Source organism: Pezoporus occidentalis, unplaced genomic scaffold, assembly GCF_034315485.1.
Source record: "Pezoporus occidentalis ecotype Australia unplaced genomic scaffold, CSIRO_AGI_Poc_V1 ctg15, whole genome shotgun sequence".
Lineage (NCBI taxonomy): Eukaryota > Metazoa > Chordata > Aves > Psittaciformes > Psittacidae > Pezoporus > Pezoporus occidentalis.
The window spans coordinates 2,578,081-2,601,524 of NW_026913316.1; the positions used below are offsets into that span (position 1 = coordinate 2,578,081).

General features: G+C 40.6%; 1 protein-coding gene across 2 annotated transcripts; it reads left to right on the forward strand.

Annotated features, from left to right (window-relative positions):
* The first annotated feature begins 119 nt into the window (after positions 1–119).
* Positions 120–10,282, forward strand: ATPSCKMT (ATP synthase c subunit lysine N-methyltransferase). 2 transcript variants are annotated; one of them, XM_062610844.1, is made up of 5 exons: positions 120–220; positions 766–1,049; positions 3,279–3,416; positions 4,428–4,478; positions 9,275–10,282. In XM_062610844.1, the coding sequence occupies exons 2-5, from the start codon at positions 771–773 to the stop codon at positions 9,470–9,472; spliced, it is 666 nt and encodes a 221-aa protein (XP_062466828.1). In that variant the 5' UTR covers positions 120–220; positions 766–770; the 3' UTR covers positions 9,473–10,282. The 2 variants fall into 2 exon arrangements, with proteins under 2 accessions (XP_062466828.1, XP_062466829.1); XM_062610845.1 differs by lacking the exon at positions 4,428–4,478.
* The last annotated feature ends 13,162 nt before the right edge of the window (positions 10,283–23,444 follow it).

Here is a 23,444-nt window from a genome sequence, read left to right on the forward strand (position 1 = left end):
CTGCGCGACATATTTGGTGGCCGGGACCTATATGGCGCCTCCAGCGGACTTTCTGGAAGCATTCAGAACGGAAGTGCTCGCGGCCCCGTTCCCTAGGTGCTGGAAGGGGCGGAGAGATATACCATATGAAATAGAATACGGGAGCCAAGCGCGGTGGCAGTGAGCGGTACCGTGTGACTCCGTTAACGTGAAGTGGTAGGGGCAGTCACGCGGCCGAAGAGTGAGCACGCGCCGTTCCTCTGCGAGGCGCCATCCAAAAAGGTTTCGGTCCCTTCTCCCCCCCGCATGGCTAAGTGGTATTGCCCTCTCCTATAAATACGGCCGGCTAAGAGGGGGTGCTTGTTGGGGCTCGGGAGCCTCGGCGGATGGTGACGGTGGTAGCTCGTGAAGGGGTGCGTTGTGCTACGAAGAAAAGTTACTTCTGGGGGAAGACCCATAACTACTCTGGGACGGTTAGGGAAGCGGACTCCCGGCTGCCCGTGGCGGGGAGGTCTTTCCTCACGCCGTCCCTGAGCTGTTCCGGGGTGCTGTGCTTCATGGCTGGGTGGGGGGAACTACAGGCTTACATGGAAACCGGTTTTATGGCTTGAAAAATAACGCTTTAGCCTCTAAAAAGCAATAATAGTGACGTTTTCAGTAGAGTCTTGGTGTCACCTAAAGGGGTGTAAGTAGTTAGTCTTTTTCCTTCCTGATATCCCAGTACCGCTTTATCTTAAACGCGTAATAAAGCCATTAGAGAAATTACTCTTCAATGTCTCTTTTTAGGTGTGATGTCCAAGGTGGTAGCAAATGAGAGCCATGCAGCAGCCCCGCAGGACGACTGCAAGGGCTCCTCAAGAGGGAGGAGCCGGGGGCTGTTGGTCACTGCTGGTGTTGGTGGGACCTTAGTGGCTCTTTATGCTGTGGTCATACCCTTCGTGACGCCGGCTCTCAGGAAAGTGTGCCTGCCCTTTGTTCCTGCAACTTCCACCCAGATCCAGAATGTGCTGAGAATGTTAGAAAGCAGAAGTGGCTCCCTCGTTGACATTGGTAGCGGGGATGGCCGTATTGTAAGTCTTGGGCATTACTCTCCTGGTATATTGCCTCTCAAAGAAGCGTCAGATGCTCTAGCTATGGCTGTTGTTGTTTTCTCATATTTATGAATGTCTTGTCTTTGGCATCCAGTGTTTTTGTCGGAGCCTTAGAAAAAGGCTCAAAGCGAGAGGGGTTTATATTCAGTTTAGGTGAGTAAGCAGTGTTTTTTTTCCTCCAGTCTTGCCTGCAGCTTGACGATGCAGTGTATAAAATGATGAACTCATCCTGTTGGCTTGAGGGGATTGCTTTGAATTCGTGTGAAAAGATGCAGTGGAAGTATTGGTATTGTGATTGCCAAAGAGCTGTGATTCTACCCAAGTTTATAGCTGCAGCATGTGAGGGTTTGAGATTAAACAGCACTATGCTTTTGGAGCTGCAGCTCTATGCTTATTGTATAATGGTGACAGAGGAACAAAGAATGAGAGATGAGCAGTGGATTACATAAATAACAATCCTGGTATCATTAGTGTTGTGTTTTTCACACCTTTGTGCAGTGCTGGCTACCCTGCTTAAAAAATCAATGTGAAACTAGAAGAATTCCCAAGAGAAATGGTGAGAATCGCTACAGTAAAATCAATACTGTGCTTCCAGGACATTGTTTGAACTCTGATTTGGAAAAGTGGTGGTGAGGATGTAGTAGAGAATGGTGTCTTTTTTTTGTAGTTGTGATGTTTTGTGAGCCATAACCATCTGTTTCAAGTCAGGTTTAGTAATAGGATGGTGCGTGAAGTGGGTTTTTGATGGAAATGAGTAAGCTCTTGAATGCTGCCTTCATCCATAGTTCATGTGAGTGAATCGACCGTTTCTCAACGCTAAAAGTATTTGATTTGGAAATCCAAATCTGTTAAGGTGGCTTAGAAGGAATTGTACCCAAATAGGAAAACAGAGAAGAGCATGTAGGTATACGAGCTGCAGTTTTTGATGCTGTCTCTTCTCAGCAGTCTGACTTGACACTCACTTGAGGCATCTAATTACATAGGCACTCTGTGTTTAATTCTGATTTTTATATGTATATATATTTTTTTTTTGTGTTTGTGTGCTTAAATGGAGTCTGAAAACGGCTTGGAGAGCCAGGCCTAAAATTGAATACTTGGTGTGGCCTTAATGTGTCTGTCCTAAAAAAAGCTGAGCCTTCTGTTCAGGAGTTTTTAAATAGTTGGTGCTTTGGTGTGATCAGTGGATAAATATGATCATATTTTTATTTCCAAGCTTGGTAAAAATGTCAGTTTTTGTTTTAGTGTATTTGCATGTGCTGTGTGCATTATGAAAGATGTGCTATTTTAATAGTGTGAAACACACTGTCCAGGTAATGCTGTTTGAGATGTGTACGTCCTGATTGCACCTTGTCTGTTCTGTAATTCATAGTTCATCAGGCTTCTCCTGGTGAGAACCTGGCAGTAGCCTTTTAAATTATGACTTAAGTCTTAATTCTAGGTAATGGTGATGTTTCTATGAGAATAGAAACTTTTTCTAAAATCTCAATAGGTTTTGATCTTGTTTGAAGACACTTGGCAATACAGCTTAACAATTATAAATTTTAGGGTCTAATTTAGGGGAATGTCTTTAAAAATCTATTTATCTGAATTACCTTTTGCCTTTTAAGATGATATATGAAGCTTAGCAGTGGATGAAAGCTCTACTATGAGATTTGTATGTGGGGTTTCTTTTTCAATTTTATTTTTTTTTTTTAATCCTACATTTAAATTTTACCTTTTTAAAATGTAGGTCAGCAGTTTATTTTCAAGCTCTTTTTATTGGTGGGTCATTTTGTCTCAGATTCAGGGGTCTCTCAAATGCCTACCCATCACTGCTTTTCAAATAAGTAGTCTCACTTTGAGCTTTTCCGTTTGTGTATTTCACTGTTTTCTCTATGGCCAATTTCAGTATTCCAACTCCAAGGCAGTGTTATGAATATGTTAAATTAAACTCTTACGCGAATCATAGACGTACTACAGGCTTATAGCTTTGCCCTGTGAATGTTTAAGTGGTTCATTTTGTTCATGTGAATGTATCTATTAATTTCAATGGGACTAGTCATAATACTAAAATGTAATTTGAGTTTTTGTTCGCTATACTGCTAATCTCTTGGGAATTAAAATCTGTATGAAATACAAAATGCATTCCTTTGATTTATATTGTCAATAAAACTATATGTGAATACACTTTTTCTGCTTCTAAGTGAAGATTTACTTTCTTCCTTGTAGGTGATAGCAGCTGCAAAAATGGGTTTCAAAGCTGTTGGCTATGAATTAAATCCCTGGCTGGTCTGGTACTCCAGATACCGTGCCTGGAGAGATGGGGTACATCACAACACCAGATTTTATATTTCAGACTTATGGAAGGTAGGTGGTGAAATACATAAGAAAAAAAATGGTCTATTTGGGAGATTTCCATAGTTTAGAAATACTTTCTTGAAAGAACCAGAATACTGACTGGCCACAAGATGCTGTACTGGGCTTTGAGAAAAGTACTTGAGCCTGTAGAAACTAAACTCGCAGGACAATTAGCTTCTCTGCTGATTTTGTGCTTTGGTGAAGTGCTGTCCTTTTTCAGTACAGACTCCTTGAACGTACTGTGGCATGATTGTGCCTGATGACTGATGTGGGGTGCTGTAATGTCAGGTATTGCTGAGAGCTGATACTGTGGGCTCAGTAAGAAGCCTTTATTCACCTAATGTGTGAGATCACAATTTCATCTGACATTTCATTAGATGTTTGTCCTTTTCCAGCTGTGTAGTGTTTTACCTGGTTTTGAGTGTTGCTTTAAGGTAGCTTACATGTGACAGATTTTTTTCACAGTTTACAATCATTTGAGTCACAATTGCTTTTTCAATGTGGTGTGCCTTCTTGGGTCATGTTTATGTGGATAGTAGGAATTTGGAGGAAAAGTGCTAGTGTATTATTTTTCCTTTTTTCAGAAGGGAGCATTGGAAAACTTCATGGCACTGAGTGGGAGAACTTAGGCATTGGCATGCTTGGCAAGTTCTTGTAGCTAGCTAACGTTTAACAAAAGAGGGGTGGGCAAACTTGAAACATACATAATTTTAACATACAGGAGCTGTGGAAAAACTAAGCCATGAGTAAAATCATGTTCTAAATTAACACTTTCTATGCTACTAGAATTAGTGCTGTATTCTTGGCCAGGTGGTAAAAGTTTTTTGCTGTTCAGCAGTATAAAGTTGTATGTTTAGAAATTTGTGTGATGACAAGTTGATACAGGACATCCTTTCTAATTTTTGGTCTAAATCCCTGGTGAAAGTAGTGCAGCTACAGGGATTAGGGTAAAGAATGGTGAGAGCTTCTCCAAATACAGACGCCATTTTCATCAAGACTTGTTCTCAAATTTTATTTTAGGTTTCTTTTTCCTGTTATACAAATGTCGTTGTTTTTGGGGTGCCTCAAATGGTAAGTTTTTTTGCATTTTTTAATTATTTTAATACTGAGGCATTCAGTGTTAGTATATTTATCTGCAAAATGAAGCAACCTGTAAAATGTCAAAGGTAGTTAGTACTAATATTTTGATACTTCATTGTTGCTTATTAATGTCCATGATAAAACCTGATAAAACTTGTGACTATGCAGACTGGAGCTCTGAAAATAGGCATTTTTTTTTTCTGTCCATTAGTTCATAACCAAAATGAAAACTGATGTGCTTAAGTTGCTTGGAGGGAAGGTGATAGATTGATTCTTGACAATTTTAGTTTTTCATACTGAAAAAATGAGGAGCTTGCAGGGAGAGGATGGAATAGGATATTGGCTACAGCTTATTTTTGGGAACCTTCTTAGAGGAGACTATTGAATTTTGCCCATAATCTCCAAAACCCAGATTACCTCAATTAGACCAGCAGCAGATATATTGTGATAAACTCTTGCCCATGTTAGACTGTGAAAATTTAGCAATATTTCAAGTATAATTGCTTAGAGAACAAGTCCACAAATTCTTTGCCTTTTAGGAAGGCTTTATAAGCCTATGTTCATTGGATCCCTGGGGCAAAAGTGTTCTTCAAAACTGGTGTAGCAACTGAGTTGCACTGACTGCTTTACTAATACATTCGATAAATTTGGTCAGATGATGTAGGTTTTTTGTTGCTGGTTTTTTATTTTTTACTATGAAAGAGGAAAATTTCTTAAATATTGAAAATATTCTTGGTACTTTGATTTTTTTACTGGAATCTTGTACATAGGTTGAATGCAGAAGGAGAAATGAAACAGAAATATCCTATAGATGTTTTTGTGTTGCTTCTTCCTCTGCTAAGGCTAATGTGGGATGAAATGAGTGAAGAGTTTTATGCTATACTGTACAACGTACACCAATAATATTTCTGTAGCAGTAGCATAAAGATGCAACAAGAAGCATAATAAAGCTTCACTATTCTCTGCTTTTTCTTTACCAGCATTGGAATTAAGATACGTACTTCAGATTTAAATCGTAACACATGTTGGAAACTGAAGTGAAAATAGTTATTTTTCTTTTTCCCTACTTTTGTGGTGGCATATCGGTGGGAACTGTTACGTTACTTGTGCTACGGATGTTGCCAGGTTTGGATATTAAGTGCTCTCTAGCTCGAGTTCCGGGAGGGGGCAGTATAAATATTTGAATTTGCAATCAGAAGTTCTGCAGTTGCACTAAGGGGAAAAGTGCAGGTGAAGAAAGAAATTTCACTAAACTAGAAATAAACAAGTGCCTTGGGAAAATGTGAGTAAACCCAGCAGAAATACTGGCTTAACTTTAAATGTAATAGTATAAAGTGGGATAAATTAGTAACAGGTGTGATAGAAAGAGTAGCTCTAGGGCTCAGAATAATGTCAGTAAATTCAGTAAATACTGGGCTAAATTCTTCCAATAAAAATACTGTCATAAATGTGATAGATCCAAACATATGAACTACTGCATTTCCTGAGCATTTGGTTGCTCATGATCCCCTTTAAATTTACTTTGGAAGTTGTGAATGCCTAGCTACCTGAATGATTAAATTGATTTTCTAGAAACTCTAATGCATTTTTTAGTTTTTACTGAGGGCAAAAGGTTTCTTCAGCTTTTTTAATAATACTGCTCTGATTTGATACTGTTAAGCAGTGCTTTTATTTCATATCCAAGATTTGCTTACAGAATGCGGAGTTATTGATTTTCAGAGAAAACTAAGACCTCTCTTGTTTTTGCAAATGTGTGGGGAAAGGTGGGTTTATGAGTAATTGCAGGGGCTTTTCCTTACTCAGGGTGGGATGACAGAAATCTTACCAGGTGTGCATGTTCTCAGGTTCTCTGTATTTTAACTGATTATATACTGTACAGAAGGTTTAGTAAGCTGTATATCTGTGTAGACATACAAAAAGCCCCCGACCTGACTTGGTGAAAGATACAGTATGATTGTAACACCTAATGTTACTGATTTAGCTTAAAAACTAGTTTGACTGTTTAGTTCAAGGGTATGATTCTTTTTTGCCTGAGTATTAATGATGTTTTGTAATTTGAGCTAATGTAGACCTACAGTGTCACTAATTTTTATAATTACTCATTAAAAAATAGGCTATATCTGTATTTGTAATTTCTGTAATAATTTAGTCCTTCATTTTCCAGAGTCTCAGCTTGGTTTGAGATTCTGAAGTGGGCTTATTTTAAAGTGCAGTAGCAAAAATATTTTAAAGTATCTGGTGTATGGATTAAATCAGAGCATAGAATGCTCAAAAATATCCATAGGTAACTCTCTGATGTCTTAGATCTATGACTATAATTTTCCTAAAGTACTTTGTTGTAGGCTTAAATGTAGCTGTAATAGGATGTTACATCAAAGGCACCCTGTGTGCATATATGATAGTGGAAGCTATCTGCAGCCTTGGGAAATACATTTTCTTCAGTCAGTCTTGTTTTCTAATAATGTTCTGTTGCTTTTTTTTCTTTTTGTGAAATTTTCATATGTTTTGTGTCCTTTGTGACTTATATTGATTTGTATTTGTAAATAATTGCTGTCCTTTTAACCTTTTGATATCATGACATTTAGATATCAAGTAAATAGGCTTTTCCATGTAATAGAAGTAACCTGTGGCGCTTGCTGCTGTTATTAACTCCCTGAGATAGATACAGTATGTAAGAAATAAAGGAATTCCAAATGGGTGTGCACTGATCAGATAAAACATAATGTCATTTTTTTCCAAAGGACAAAAATGGCTAAGTTCCCCCCCCCCTTTTTTTTCCTCTTCTTTTTCTTTTTTCTACCCCCTCCCCCCCCCCGAACATAATTAATATCTGGCATGGACAAGCAATTTCTCTGAAGTCTAGATGTGTTAATTTATTTCTCACTTAATCCATAGCAGAATTTGCAAATTAAGTATTGGAGACAGAGTATCTGACTGGGATGGGTGTTTCTCTTTGGAAGAGTAATGATATTTCCTTTTGTTTTGTATCTGCTCAATTTTTGCAAATGGAGGAAAGCTAGACTACAGGTCTTCAACCAGCAGGAGTTGTGTAGTGGTATTTTGACACAGTCTACCACAGCATCATTGCATCCTTCTTTCTGAATTGGGGAGGTATGGATTTGGTGGATGGGCTGTTCAGTGGAGAGGGTATTGGTAGGGTAGTAGCAACTGGTCAACAGCTCAGTGTTCAGCTGGAGATCAGTTATGAGGGATATTCCTCAGGAACCCTTATTAGAACCAGTACTGTTTAATATCTTTATCAGTGGCACAGACAGCAGGATCAAGTGCACCCTCAGCAAGTTTGTAGATGCCACCAAGTTGACTGGTACAGTTGACACAGCTGAGGTGTGGGATGCCATCCAGAGGGACCTGGACAAGCTCAGTAAGTGGGCCCATGTGAACCTCAAGAGGTTCAACAAGGCCAAGTGCAATGTCCTGCACTTGGGTTGAGGCAATCCTCAGTATCAGTAGAGGCTGGGGGTAAAGGGATTGAGAACCCTTCTGGAAGGACTTAGGGGTACTGGTGAATGAAAAGCTGGATGTGAGCCAACAGTGTGTGCTCATAGCCCAGAAACCCAACCATATACTGAGCCACATCAAAAAGCGTGACCAGCAGGTCGAGGGAGGTTATTTTCCACCACTGCTCTGCTCTGGTGAGATCCCAACCTGGAATACTGTGTCCAGCTCTGGGACCCCTAATGTAAGAAGGATGTGGACCTCCTCGAGTGAGTCCAGAGGAGGGCCACGAAGATGATCAGAGGGATGAAACACCTCTCCTACAAAGAAAGGCTGAGAGATTTGGGATTGTTCAGCCTGGAGAAGGGAAGGGTCCAGGGAGATCAGTTGTAGTAGCCTTCCATTACCTAAAAGGGGCTTATAAGAAAGATGGGGACAAAGTTTTTAATAGGGGATGTAGTGATAGGACAAGGGGGAATGTCTTTAAACTGAAAGAAGGTAGATTTAGAATAGCTATGAGGAATAATTGTTTTGCAGTGAGGGTGGTGAAACACTGGAACAGGTTTCCAAGAGAGGTGGTAGATGTGCTGTCGCTGGAGACATTCAAGGCGAGGCTGGATGTGGTTCTGAGCAACCTGGTGTAGCTGAAGATGTCCCTGCTCATGGCAAGGTGATTGGAACTACATAACCATTAGAGGTCCCTTCCAACTAAACCATCCTATGATTCTATATGCTGTTTCATGCAGTGCAGCAACTTACATGTATATATTAACAGGCTAGACCCTACAAAGTTCAAGTTCGATAGTATTTAACATGCCAGTACTTTGCCATACAGTGGCAGCAGTGTAATTGCTTTGGGTTGTTGGCTATGTAACTTTTTGAGTGTCCCAGGATATGCCTGGGGGGTTAGACTGGAAACTACAAGATGCATTGGCCTTTGAGTATCACACACAAGTTCATGTGACTTGGGGTATCACAAATTCTTCTCCCTACAGAGAATCCCACTGAAGAGAATGATAAATTGGGACATGCAAAGTCTTTACTTAATGTGTGGTTATCTAAGGGCTTATTTATGGGGTTTTGATAGACTTTTTAGAAGTTAGAGCTACAGTTTTCTTGATCTTGCCAATCAGGGCACAATAACCATTTTCTAGTTTCAGATACTCTTTGTCAATGCATCAAAGGCAAAATGTATGTCATGAATACTTTCCTACATTTCTTTTCCAAAAATTCTTCAAATCTTGGACTTCTCTTAAATACTTGAACTAGATTCTAAAGAGAATGGTTCTGGTTTTTACTGCTTCTGAAAGCTTTTTCTTGTTATTCAACAGATGCCACAGTTGGAGAAGAAGCTGGAAGAAGAACTGGAATGTAATGCCAGAATCATTGCCTGTCGTTTTCCTTTCCCTTGCTGGATCCCAGATCATACTACTGGAGAGGGAATAGACACTGTGTGGGCCTATGATTTGAAACATTCCAGAGGATGTGAAACAAAAGGATTGGAAATTTCACCAGAGACAAAATCCTAAAAATCTGATTTGTTTTTGAGCTGAAATTTTTGGCTTTGAGTTCACCTTTTAAAGAGTGAACAGAGCCCCAGGATATGGAGATATATAGTCACTAAAATAAATTAAATATACCAGTTATCTGAAAGCAGACAAAGGTTTGTGAAACGTGTAGCTAAGTGGCTTAATGTAGTTAGTAAAAATTATGAAAAAGTTTTATAAGAATCGGAAAACTTTAGCATGGAAAATGGGATAAAACACGGGTCACTACTGTTAAGGGGAATATATGTACTAGTTAAGATGCTCAGATTGATGAACTTAATATATGCATTCTTTTTGAGCCTATGTGGCTTTTGCTACTGGTGTTGGAAGCGGTGTGCAAGTGGCTTCTCAAATGAGCCATGGTTCCCAAGTGTCCATTATGTGTGCTGAGTAGGCATAAAGCTGAATACATCAAACTGATGCAGATTGAGTGTGATGATGATACCAATGTTCTGCACCTCAGCCTTGAATGTGTATTTTTTTGAAGTTGAATAGGACACAAGCAAATATAACAAGTTGCTTGTTCATTAACACAAATGCAGCCCTTGATGAGTTTTTTATTTAACTTGTGATGTGAAGACGAAACTACATAAGTGTGTTCTTACTGAACACTTGCTGGTATAAGCCTTTGCAAATAACCATAATTTTTCCTAACCTCTCTGATTTAGGAGGGGTTTCAGAAGTCACCTACTTGGCAGTGAAGTTTCACCACTTCTGTGTGTCCAAACCTTGGATGAAGTATCTGTAGGAGCTGCTTACTTGAATGTGTCATAGAGACTGTCTCTGATTCTAGGGATAGTTGGTCTGGCTAGCTTGGTTAAATCTGATTAGACCTCATTAATTTATAGTGAGATGGGAAAGGAGATTTTCAGTCAGGCTTCTTTTACACTTTTCTATGCCATCTGATGAAAGCTCAGAAACCCATGGTATTGTTGCATGGCTTTTCCTTGGAAGGTTAGGCAAGTTCTCCCCTTCTCTTTGCTGATATGCAGTGAGGTACTGCTGCTACTTCCGTGACGTTTTCCTTTTCTGACATGGTTACAGCACTTCATATTTTGTTGCAGTCTGCTTACTTGGTCTGTGTTTTGTTTCCCAGGTAAAATTTTACCAGTTTCACCCTTTAAAAATTAGTCAAAATTCGTAGTTAACCCCTCCTGGCACCATTTGACATACAGACTGTTAAGCAATGGCTGTGTAAGTTTGTCAGACTTTTGCATGTATGATACCCATAGAATGAAGCTAAAACAGGCTTGGGAATTGCCACCTTACTTTTAGACTTTTGTTACCACAACTAAAGTTACTTCAGGACAAGAGAAGTGCTGAGATCCTACAATTTCAGGTAAATACAAAGCCTGTGACATTTTATTAGGCATTGATTTACTAGGCACATTTGCTGGACTATAGTGTCTGACTTGAAGAGAAGTTAGATGTTATTTGGGATGTGTAGTCTGCAATTACACTGGTACCCAGGTTTTTCATTCTTGGTGGGAGGGAAGGAGTAGGAAGAATCTAAATTACAAATCTACACTGAGGAGCAGCAGAATGGTTTTGTCCTGATATTTTATACAAAGCAGGAGAAGAAAGGGGCAAAAGTATCTGCTATGGAGTTTGCAAGGAAGAGCTGATTTCAGCCTTGCATGGCAAAGCACAGCTGTAAGCTTGGAGACTATGTACTGAGGAACGGTGATTTCTGGTAATCAGTCTGTTACAGCCTTTCACTGTAGTGTAATGTAGTGCATCTTGTGGAACTACACTGAATGCTTTCTACTATGATTTAAGTGTTATGATTATTACACAGTGACAGGAGAGGGCTAAAGTGACTTGTCTAACACGGCTGAATGTACTTTAATATCCCAAGGCCATAAAACCTCAGACAAAGGAAATCTGAAATTATTTCAGTTGGCAAAAAAACGTACAAAGGGGAAATCAGCTAATTATGCAGTTGTTCTGCAAATGTTTATAAAGGCAGAGGCAAAACAGTTTGATCGAATGAATTGTGACTCATCAGCAGTGCAGTGCGCTGACCCAGGTTTCTGCTGCCTGCTTTCATGAAAGTTAGTTTGCAGGGAATGAGGCACCTATTTTTCTGCTGTCTTTGACTATATATTTTTCTATTGCATTATCATTTGCCTGTTAAAAGGTAAAACTGCATTTCTCAATTCTGCTCATGGGAAAGGCTTTGGGGTGTGTCATTCTTAGTTCCTACCTGTCAGTCCAGAAATATTTGTTGAGGAGGGCAATATAGAATTGATGTGATGGCCTGAGCTTTGGGGGCACTAAGTACTGTCCTCACAGCAAGGAAAGATGTATGAATGCTTTTAAAGGCATAGAGCTGTTTCTTGCTGTGGCCATTTACTTTTAGGGGCCTAGACTGAGACAGAGAGTAGTCTGAAGGTTCAGAATTCCTTATTACAAAAGAAAATGTGCAGTATTTCTTGTTTTCATGGCAGCAGTATGAAAAGGAAAGCAAATTGCTCTAATTTACATGGGAGGGGAGGGGGGAGCTGGGAAAGCAGTTTCTTGTCCTCAATTTTTCTATCACTTGCTATGTTCATTTGATAGTTCACAAGGTTAAATACTTAACTGTGACTTCAGTTATCACTGCATGGATTATTATGTTGATACAGTTCCAATTGCTAGGGTGGTGTAGTACGATTTCATTGATATTCTGCTGCAGAACACAAATTTCTTTCTTCTGAAAAACAGGAAAGCCTTAGAGAACTGGCTTAATCAAATTATAGCATAGGTCTGAAGCCAGTAGAAGGAAATGCAAGATGTGCATGCTGTTCAATACCAAAGTAATTCAGATACACAGTAAAACCTATAGTTTATCTTTGTTTATGTCTTCTAGTAGAATCTGTTGCCTCTTGGGACTTGCTTGTTTTATTCCTTCCTTGCCCTGCCAGATCTTAGCAAAACCAGTTGCTACGTTGTTGAATAAGTAATGCTTTCCAGAAATAATGTAGAATTTGATCACTTTGAAAGTAATGCAGGTCGGAGTTCTCCAGGAGTCAAACTTTCAATGTTTTTTTGTTTCTTTTTACATTGAAACATATTATGTCCCCACAGGCTTTGTGATGCAAGATCAGTTGTACCAATGCGGCATCTGAATGCTACAATTCAAATTTTATAGTTTCCTATTTTGGGTAAATTTGTTTTCTCAGGAGAGGGAGAGGGGTATGGCTACAAGAGAGGCACTTGATATGCAGGTTGCTCACAGTGTATGCACAGTCACTTCAGCTACACAGCAACGTTAACCAAGGTTGTCCAGTTTTGTTTGTGAAATGTGCACATATTTTGTGAGCATTAGGCACTTCTCTATTACTGGCTGTATAGAAGTTCTTGATTTATCCTCTGGTCTGATTACATGCTACCACTTAATCTAATGTTGCTCCAACTAATTTAATCCCCCGTCTCTGAGCTGCTCTTTATTTCTGACTCATGAGTTGTAGCCAGGTAAGACAGTACAGAATCAGGTTTAAAGTAAAGTATCACATTTCATACTTATGTATGAGTATGGTCTGAGAGGAAAAACTTTCTGAAGTCCAGGCTTTGGGAAAATCACCTTTAATGTGGGATGCAGCTCATGAGATGACTGAGATCTCCTGAGCTCTGCATAAATATTTTAAGAAGGACTTGAGATTTGCTTTTCTCATGTGTGTGTACTTTAAATTTTTTACCACAGTACTACCATTCTAAGATCTACAGGAGAAGTAAGCAGAGATAGCATTTGTTTATCTTCTTATGTTTTAAGCTATGGGAGAAAAGGGGCCAAAGGATTCCCTTTCTTAAGTGTGGCATTTTGAACTTTTTCAGAAGCAGTTTGACAGACTTGCACGTGAGCTGTGCCTATTTCTCACTGTCATGAGCATGCCATGACTCAGCAGTGGGTTCATGTCTAATACCATTACACTTGAATGAAAACTGATTATTGATAGATTACCTTGGGGCGGATGGTGAAAGAGTCTGGGGCTCAAGTGATCTTCTCACTCCTTCCATTTTCCACTGATGATGTGGGAAGGAATGGGAAGATTCAGTTCATAAACGATTGGCTTCGAGACTGGTGCTACAGGCAGGGCTTTGGATTCTTTGATAACAGCTGGTTTTATAGGGCACCAGTCTGGACAATGACAAGTGGGAAAGGTTTATCTCACAGAGGCAAAAGGATGCTGAGGCACGAATTAGCAGGGCTCATTTGGAGAGCTTTACACTAGATTTGAAGGGGGATAGGGTTGTAGCTGGGCTTGCCCCAGTGGGGCAGCACTCCAGAATTGATGAAGACTGGGAGGCCTCCTATAATCCTAGGGTGAAATCGGTGTGCTCAGCTCGGTCCCTGGAATGTCTGTACACCAATGCGCGCAGCATGGGAAATAAACAGGAGGAGTTGGAAACCTGTGTTAAGTCAGGAGACTATGATCTGGTGTCAATTACAGAGACGTGGTGGGACAGCTCACATGACTGGAATATAGTCATGGAGGGCTATGTCCTTTTCAGGAAAGACAGGCCAGCCAGGAGGGGTGGTGGGGTTGCTCTTTATGTGCGGGAGCAACTACAATGCACCGAGTTCTGTCCGGGGACAGATGACGAGCGAGTTGAGAGTCTGTGGGTGAGAATTAAGGGGCAGGCTGGCAGGGGGGATACTGTTGTGGGTGTCTGTTACAGACCACCAGATCAGGGTGAGGAAGTTGACGAGGCCTTCTACAGGCAGCTGAGAGTGGCCTCACAGTCACAGGCTGTGGTCGTCGTGGGGGATTTTAACTTCCCTGATGTTTGCTGGAAGGACCACTCAGCAACCCAGCCACAGTCCAGGAGGTTCCTCCAGTGTGTGGATGATAACTTCCTCCTGCAAATGGTGGATGAGCCAACCAGGAGAGGAGCGCTGCTGGATCTCATCCTCGCTAACAAGGAGGGTCTGGTCGAAGCAGTAAGGGTTGAGGGCTGCCTTGGTTGCAGTGACCACGAGATGGTGAAGTTCAGGATCTTGTGTGGTAGGACTAGTAGAATACCAAGTAGAATTGCAACCCTGGACTTTAGCAGGGCAAACTTTGGCCTTTTCAAGCAATTGCTAAGGGAAATCCCATGGGCAAGGCTGCTTGAAGGTAAAGGGGCCCAAGATAGTTGGTTGGCATTCAAGGATTGCTTTTTCCGTGCTCAAGATCGGAGCATCCCGACACGTAGGAAGTCAAGGAAGAAGGCCAGGAGACCTGCGTGGCTAAATAGGGAATTGCTGGGTATGCTCAAGTGGAAGAGGAGAGTTTACAGGTCATGGAAGGAGGGGCTGGCCACTTGGGAGGAATATAAAGCTGCTGCTAGAGGATGTAGGAAGGCAGATAGGAGGACTAAGACCTCCTTAGAATTAAACCTGGCGAGAAGGGTCAAGGACAGCAAAAAGAGCTTTTTCAAATATATGGCAGACAAAACTAACACCAGAGGCAATGTAGGCCCACTGATGAACGGGATGGGTGCCCTGGTGACAGAAGATACAGAGATGGCAGAGTTACTGAATGCCTTCTTTGTCTCTGTCTACTCTGCTGCAGGCAGTCCTGAAGAGCCCTGTACCCCTGAGACCTTAGATGAAGTCAGGTCAACGGAGCGGTTTGCCTTAGTCGATGAGGAATGGGTTAGAGATCAGTTGAGCAATCTGGACATCCATAAATCCATGGGTCCAGATGGGATGCACCTGCGGGTGCTGAGGGAACTGGCGGAAGTCATTGCTAGACCACTCTCCATCATCTTTACCAAGTCTTGGGAAACGGGAGAGGTGCCTGAGGACTGGAGGAAAGCAAATGTCACTCCAGTCTTCAAAAAGGGCAAGAAGGAGGACCCAGGTAACTATAGACCGGTCAGCCTCACCTCCATCCCTGGGAAAGTGACGGAACACCTTGTCCTTGGTGCCATCTTAAGGCATGTCAAGGATAAGAGGGTTATGAGGGGCAGTCAACATGGCTTCACCAGGGGGAAATCATGCTTGACCAATCTCTTAGCCTTTTATGAGGAAATAGCATGGTGGATGGATGATGGCAGAGCGGTGGATGTGGTCTACCTTGACTTCAGCAAAGCATTTGACACAGTCTCCCACAGCATCCTCACAGCTAAATTGAGGAAGTGTGGACTGGATGATCAGGTAGTGAGGTGGACTGTGAACTGGCTGAAGGAGAGAAGCCAGAGAGTTGTAGTCTATGGGGCTGAGTCTAGTTGGAGGCCTGTAACTAGTGGAGTGCCTCAAGGGTCAGTACTGGGACCAGTATTATTAATATATTCATCAATGATTTAGATGAGGGAATTGAGTGTACTATCAGCAAGTTTGCTGATGACACTAAGCTGGGAGGAGTGGCTGACACGCCAGAAGGCTGTGCTGCCATCCAGCGTGACCTGGACAGGCTGGAGAGTTGGGCAGGGGATAACTTGATGAAATGTAACAAGGGAAAGTGTAGAGTCCTGCATCTGGGCAGGAACAACCCCAGGTTCCAGTATAGGTTGGGAAACGACCTGTTAGAGAGCAGTGTAGGGGAGAGGGACCTGGGGGTCCTAGTGGATGACAGGATGACCATGAGCCAAGGCTGTGCCCTTGGGGCCAAGAAGGCCAATGGCATCCTGGGGTGTATTAGAAAGGCGGTGGTTAGTAGGTTGAGAGAGGTCCTCCTTCCCCTCTATTCTGCCCTGGTGAGACCCCATCTGGAATATTGTGTCCAGTTCTGGGCCCCTCAGTTCAAGAAGGACAGGGATCTGCTGGAGAGGGTCCAGCGCAGGGCAACCAAGATGATTAAGGGAGTGGAGCATCTCCCTTATGAGGAAAGACTGAGGGAGCTGGGTCTCTATAGTTTGGAGAAGAGGAGACTGAGGGGTGACCTTATTAGTGTATATAAATATATAAAGGGGGAGTGTCACGAGGATGGAGCCAGGCTCTACTCAGTGGCAAACAATGATAGGACAAGGGGTAATGGGTATAAGCTGGAACACAAGAGGTTCCACTTAAACTTGAGAAGAAACTTCTTCTCAGTGAGGGTGACAGAACACTGGAACAGGCTGCCCAGGGAGGTTGTGGAGTCTCCTTCCCTGGAGACATTCAAAACTTGCCTGGACACATTCCTGTGTAACGTTATCTAGGTGTTCCTGCTCTGGCAGGCGGATTGGACTAAATGATCTTTTGAGGTCCCTTCCAATCTCTAGCATACTGTGATACTGTGATACCTCATGTTTCTGTAGTTTCACTTTTCATGATGGTTTACAAATACTGAAGCATTTGCTCAAGAAAGGACATGAATCCTTCAAGTTCATGCTTGAAGGGGGCAGCCTAGCATTAGATATAATACCAACAAATTCTGCTTTCAGTCATCTGTTTTTCTTTTATATTTGCCATATTTGTAGTTCTCTAGTTTTACAATGTAGCCCCAACTTGTTTTTCAGATGTAACATAAGTTTCTTCTAGAAGGCTTCTTGAGTTCTTGATAGGACACTGTGGTATCCATGTTTAATTTAAAAAACACCATTAAGTGAGCTGCACAATTAATATTTCCAGTATATCTCTTTGACTGATAAACTTCTGTTCATCCTTGCATGCTTCAACTGGGGGAGACCTATACATGGATAGGTACTTTTTTCTCATTCTTTTTGTGAGTTGTTCTTATTTCAGTGTGGGCTTTTTTTTTTTCATACTTTTTATAATTTGACTTCATAAATTCATCAGATCTTTTCCTGTTTTTTTTTTTTTTTCTCTTCTTCCATTTAACCTGGTTGCCTGTTTTTTTTTTTTCAGCAGCTTTGCAGGAAGTGTGCATTTGTCAAGGAATGTCCTTTTTCTCTCCAGTGTTTTTAACATGTATTTAACTAACCTCCTTGATTTATTTAGGTGTCTGTGTGCTGACACAGCATGACTTTTGTTTCCACTAAATGAAAGAAAAACATCCACCCATATGGTACTTAGACTAAAAAATAGCCTTGGTCTACAACAATTCTGACTATTTAGTAGTTTTAAGTACTTAATTTCACATTTTTATTGTATTTCATCACTTGGCAAATGAATACAGGCCTTTTATCCATTCAGTAGTTCTTTGGATTGGGGTTATTTGTTCAGGTGGGAATTTTGCTGATTTGTTTTTCTAAGTATAATGTTGGGGTTTCTATTAGGGGCTTTGGTTGAAATGTCAGACTGATGTTTTTCCTGCAAATTGCTGTGTAGTCCTCAAAAGATCACGGTAATACAGTCCAGTGAACTGCTAGCATTGGTAAAAATTAAAACCTGCTTACCAGTAAATATGCAGGGGTACTTTTCAGCTTCCTGTATGTGTTGTGGGTTTTAAAACTGAAGCAGGCTTTTGAAGACCCATATAAAGCTTGTGGCATAAAGTTTTGAGGTGAGCACAGGTCTTTACAAGGTCAGAAGCAGTAAATTCATGGCTTTCAACCTGAGGTTTGTGGTTACTTTCTGAAGAGTCCACAAAAAGTAATTTAAAAAGCAGATCTGCTATCAGTAGGTTTATATTTGCTCCCTGTGGTTGTGTCCTTCCTTTGCAAAATTTTAATATGTCTGAAATGATCAATTCAGAATCACTGAAATAAAAATACAGTTTTATGTAAGACAGTAGCTAAATAGAAATGAGTTTGACAGAGTGAGCATTTTTGGTTTGTTTTTTTTTTTTCATTCTTTCTGTTGTTGCTTGCATGCACTGTTGAGCCTTCAACCTACGCAGTGTACAAACGTATGAGCCTGTGTCAGCAAATCACAGAATGGTTTGGATTGGAAGGGACCTTAAAGATCACCTAGTTCCAGCCCTTTGCCATGGGCAGGGACACCTTCCACTAGACGAGGTTGCTCAAACAGCTGATGCTCAGTGCGCAGATATAAGCAATGAACCCATCTGTGATTTAGAGGATGGCATGTGGTTTAGAGCTGTGGCCTTGTCCTGAAAAGCCAAGACCTGACTTTTCTGGTGCCTCTTCTGATAAGCATGAAACTTTGCATTTCACTATGTGAGAGCAGCCACATGGTTTTGCATGTTGCCATTGCATTCTAGTAACTTAATAATTCTTGCTTTTTAGTTAATCTATGGTAGATCTGATTTAAGGGTCTAACTGAGGGGTTTTTATTGGTGGTTGGTTGGTTTGGGTGTTTTTTTTTTTTTCTTTTTAGGAATTATTTAAACATGGCATTTAATTTTTAAAACACCTGATCAGCTGCCACTGAAGCCTTTCTCAATAGCTGACAGACCCTATGAAACTCCTTAATGCTCTAATATCTGCAGATGTCCATGCCAGAGCTGGGGTTCACATGAGCAGAAATGTGCCTAGCTCTTCCCTAAGCCCTCTTGATTTCCTGACTGAAAATGAATGTATGAGGGGAGGATACAAAATGAATGGTCAAAACTTGAGGACCAGTATAAGTTCTGAGAGCAAAAAATGAGTGGTATGGGATACAGTAAAAATCTAAGGGGCCTTCTCTGCTACTATCATTTTAGCCGCTAAGGTTTGAGGCTTTTTTTTTCTTCACCTAAGGTTATATAGCTGCTCTTCAAAGCGTACTCCTTTTTCTCCTTCACATTTTTTTTTCAAGTGCTTTGGAGTGTACAGAAATAAAAATAATTGATATGTCCCCTTCTCTAAATTTGTTACAGGACTCTCATTATCTGTGTTTGTGTATATTTTATTGCTTCTTCCCTTTGTTTTCTCTGAGCACACATAGAAGCCAGATTTATACTCTTGACTACCTTTATGCTCAATGCGTAACTAAGCTTTGTGGGTGTGATCAATACCAATTAAGTTTATTTGGAAACAGAGATCTTGCACTGAAGCAATTCTAAAAAGATTTTGAGCAGGAATGGGACTAGTGATGGTCAGGATGTGAAACCACTAATGTTAGTTAGTGATAGGTGTGGTAGAGCCTCTTGCTATTGAGGTACTTTTAATTCCAGTTGTCAGTCTGATGTGTTAAGCAAAGCCAGGGAATGAAAGACTAGTAGCAAAGCAGCAGTGTTGTGTGGTAGCTTAAAAGAAACTGTATTTTCTAACAGTATAGTCAGAGGCTGCCTTCCCAACAAAAAAAGCCAAACCAATGAACCCAGCCTTTAGGGTGTCAACATTACAGATATAAAATGGAGACTACGTTTATCACTCTTAGAAAATTCTAATATGGAAAAAGTTGCCAACTTCAGCAACTGGGTATTATTTGCGAGAGTGTGTGAAGCAGATCCAGGCTGACTTAATGAATAGTTTGTTAGAAAAAGTTAGCACTTCTTGTGACGTGCTATTAGCTTGTTTGCTTATTCTAATAAAAGTGCTCATCAAACAGCACTCTCCTCAGGGTTATTTGTCTACTGCATGAAAATAAGGTAGTCTGTGTGCTTTCCAGGATACCTGGATGCTGGATCTTTTATGAGGGTTTGTCTATAGCTATTTTCTTCATACTTGTCTGTACCTTGGGTGATTGTGAATGTCAGATGATTTGAGGGGCATCTTTTACCCACCTGGGTGATGCTTACAAGTGTAAGGACAAATTAGAGCTTGAAGCATACCTTCAATCCCTTTCAGGATAACAGTGATGCAGCTTTCTTGTTAGAGTGCTCCAAGCGGTGCTTAACGCCAAGGGTATTGGAGCTCAAGCTCCACAGCAAATAACCCAATCAAAAACATGGGGCTTCACTTTGCATTTTTGTTTTTAACAACCACCTCCTCCCTGGTCACTAACTCCCACGCAAAATAAACAGGCCCCCCACAGCTTCATTCATCAGAATGTGTTCGTGGTTTTCAGCTGCTGGTGCAGGTGACTGCATGACTTTCCAGCTTTGTCTAGGCGGGGTCTAGCAAGGCCTTCCCAACTTAAATTTTGGTGTAAGCAGGCTCAATGTCAGCTTCAGCTGTCTCAATCAAGGGTCTGCCTAAGATATCTTCTTAGTGTCAGAAGTCATTGAAACAAGTGGGCTTTGGGTGCTGAAGACTTCCTGAAGCTTGCTGTCTTAGCGTGATGGGACACAGCATCAACATTTTTGGCAAACTTTTATAAAGACTGCTTGAGCTCTGCTGAATTTGATCTTTCTACTGGTTTAGGAACTCTGTGAAGCAGATGATAAATTCACTCCAATTTTCCCTTAGCCTAATAGCAGTAGAACATTTTTCTTTAGTTTTACACTGCTGTTTGTTTCTGCTACAGCCTAATCTTTCCTTCACTGGGAGGGAAAGACCTAACACCAGAGTCCTTCCTCTCCAGCACAAACTTGAGAGCAGGGCTCTTTCTTCAACTGAGGGTCTTCCCCTTTGGAAGTCAGCAGCACAAAGATCCTTGCCAGAAGTGTTGGGAAGACTTTCAAATTCTTATTGCTGATACAGATGCTATTTGTCAGGACACTAGTAGGAACAGCTTGGTCTTCCACCAAGACTTGGTATAATTACCTGTGGCTTAAGGTTAGTTCAAGGGGCTTGATAATGGGTCTGGTATGGAGGCTTGGATTAGCAGTCCTCTGTTTGCCTTTTTGGAGAAGATAAAGAATCACAGTTTGCTCCTTATGGTAGCATAATTTCTTTTATATGTCAATATCATAATCATATAATGAAAATATAAGAATAATCTTCTGATACTAATACTCTGGCCATAGGCTAAGCTGAGTGCTACTCAATGGAGGTTTTTAAATTGGAGGAAGAGAGACATGTCTGTTCTCTCTGCAGTAAGCATGTGTTGCTCCTGTTAACTTTGAGGGAATTATTTGCATGTGTTTAAAAAAAAAAAAGAAAAAGTAGAAGATGGCAGTTGGAGTGCTCATTATTAGTTTGTATTCAACCCTGCAGTAAAACGCAATATTTATACAGCAGTATTCATTTTCAAACTGCTGCTGAATAGTAAATCTAGTAACACTTTTGTAGGGCTGGCTGGCATTATGTTCCCCCTTTACAACTGGAAAAAAAAATGTACCAAAGAGCTAATTTGTTCAAGACCACGAAAGTAACAGGTGGCAATGCTGTGATTAAAATGATTAAATCTGCAACGACATATCTGTGTCTACAGCTGGAGCAGTGTATTTTTTAAATGGCTGCTCCTGAGGGTAGCAGTACTTATGAAGTTTCACAGTTGATGGAGCTAGAGGTATAAAGGTCAGATGCTCATGTATGCCATTCAGTGCTTTTTTACTGCTTAAGAGTGTAAGACAGTGTCTGCAGTGATCGTTTCTTTCAGGTTCATGATCTTGGTTTTGTTTTCTTCAGTCTTGCCTTTTTGTTAGCTGTTACAGTGTTTGATGTCTCATGGTTACTGCTTTTAACTGCATTTGGGTGCTTGTCACTGTTTATACGTGCTACTTTGTTGTAATGCACTATTTCTATTGAAGGATAAGAGTTTGTGACGTGTACTACATATTGGTCTATCTTCGTGTGAGAGTCCGTCTGGTTCTTCCCTTTTTTGACGATTTCAATTTTTTATGACAGGAAAGTTCAAATCTTTGAACAATTTAAATCTGTTGTTAAGGTTGAGTATTAAATATAAAACGATTGCAATCCAGCATAGTTACTGTGACTTTTGTATCTTACTGTTTTACTTGCCACACTTACTTATTTTAACTTTTGTACATGGTCTGTGTTTTAATTCACTGAGGACACTTCACTAAGCATACATGAAACTAGGTTTTTGTGAAGTCACCAGATTGATCTATCATGGCCTATGTTAGTAAACCTACATGTTCTCATTTCTCACTTCTGTATTTGTTCATAGGTACAAATGAGATGAACTGAGGGAAAAACTATTTTTCTTAGGCCTTAATAACTTTATCCTTCATCAAAATAGCATATGAAATTGATTGAAAAAGTTTTCTGTTGGTGTGACTTGTCAACAGTTCTGGCTGTTATAACTTCTTGTCCTGACAAGCCCCAATTCATTTTACCCTGACATAACCATCAGTTTTAAGTACAGTACTGTCTTGATCTTCTCATTCAGAAGCTGATAGTGATCACAACCGGCACTGGTGCATGTTACATTTATCTGCTTGGAAAACAGGCTGCTGAGATCATGTGTGGAATCTTACTAGATTAGTTGCTTTGACTAATTTTTCTAAAGTAAGAGGCAACAACTTGACATCATCTTTAAATATGAACAAACCCAAGACAAGAGATGTCCCTGCTCATTGCATGAGGGTTGGGCTAGGTGACCTTTGAGGGTCCCTTCCAGCTAAAACTATTCTGTGATTCTATGAAAATACTTTCTCTGCCATGTGCAAGAAAGTACATATTGAGCAATGTATGAACAAATACACTACCCCTACCATGCCAATCAAACTGCTTATCTACCAGTTAAGTAAATACAATCAAAGTTTGCTAGTCCAGGAACAACATAGTAAATGGCATTGCTGGTTTCTGCCTCTTATCACTGAATCATGAAAAGCAAGTGCAAAATCATACCGGTCTTGCCAAATAAAAGAGCAATTCAGAATGAGTATAGAGACAAGACTGCTTGAGAATGTTTTCTACACAGCAACAGGGATTGTTTGTTTGTTTGTTTGTTTCACCCTACCTGAAAGATTAGTGATAGCCCTTCCCCAGCCCTGAGACTTTCCTCTGCATTGCCTTATGCAGGGTACTACTTTGCTTCAATATGTTGATTCATGTAATTCATGCCCCTAGAATTACATAAAAATCAGAAGACGTGCTAGGGAGGACCGAGGTTACTGTCCCTTAGGTAGTGTTTTTGAGCTGTAGAAATGCTTGAATGTTTGGCTTTCACTTTTTCTGTCATGGCACATTGATGGTACAGCAAGAGTTGTAACTTCAGGTACAAATCAATACACTGTTTCTGCTGGGGCCAAGAAAGGAATGAACAATGCAAAAAGGCCAACAGAATTGCAAAAGTAGAAATCTCCTGAGGATGAAGAAGCCTATATGCTACCTGCTTTAAAAATGTTTATTGAGAAGTGATAGAGAAGAAATGTGTGTGTCTTGATGTAAATTGTCTTGCTTATTAGAGAGTCATTACACCATCTAT

Coding starts and splice junctions, on each gene's coding strand:
- ATPSCKMT (XM_062610844.1), top strand. CDS start 771: ATGTCCAAGGTGGTAGCAAATGAGAGCCATGCAGCAGCCCCGCAGGAC. Junction 3,417..4,427: donor ATATTTCAGACTTATGGAAG/GTAGGTGGTGAA, acceptor ATTTTATTTTAG/GTTTCTTTTTCCTGTTATAC. Junction 4,479..9,274: donor TTTTTGGGGTGCCTCAAATG/GTAAGTTTTTTT, acceptor GTTATTCAACAG/ATGCCACAGTTGGAGAAGAA.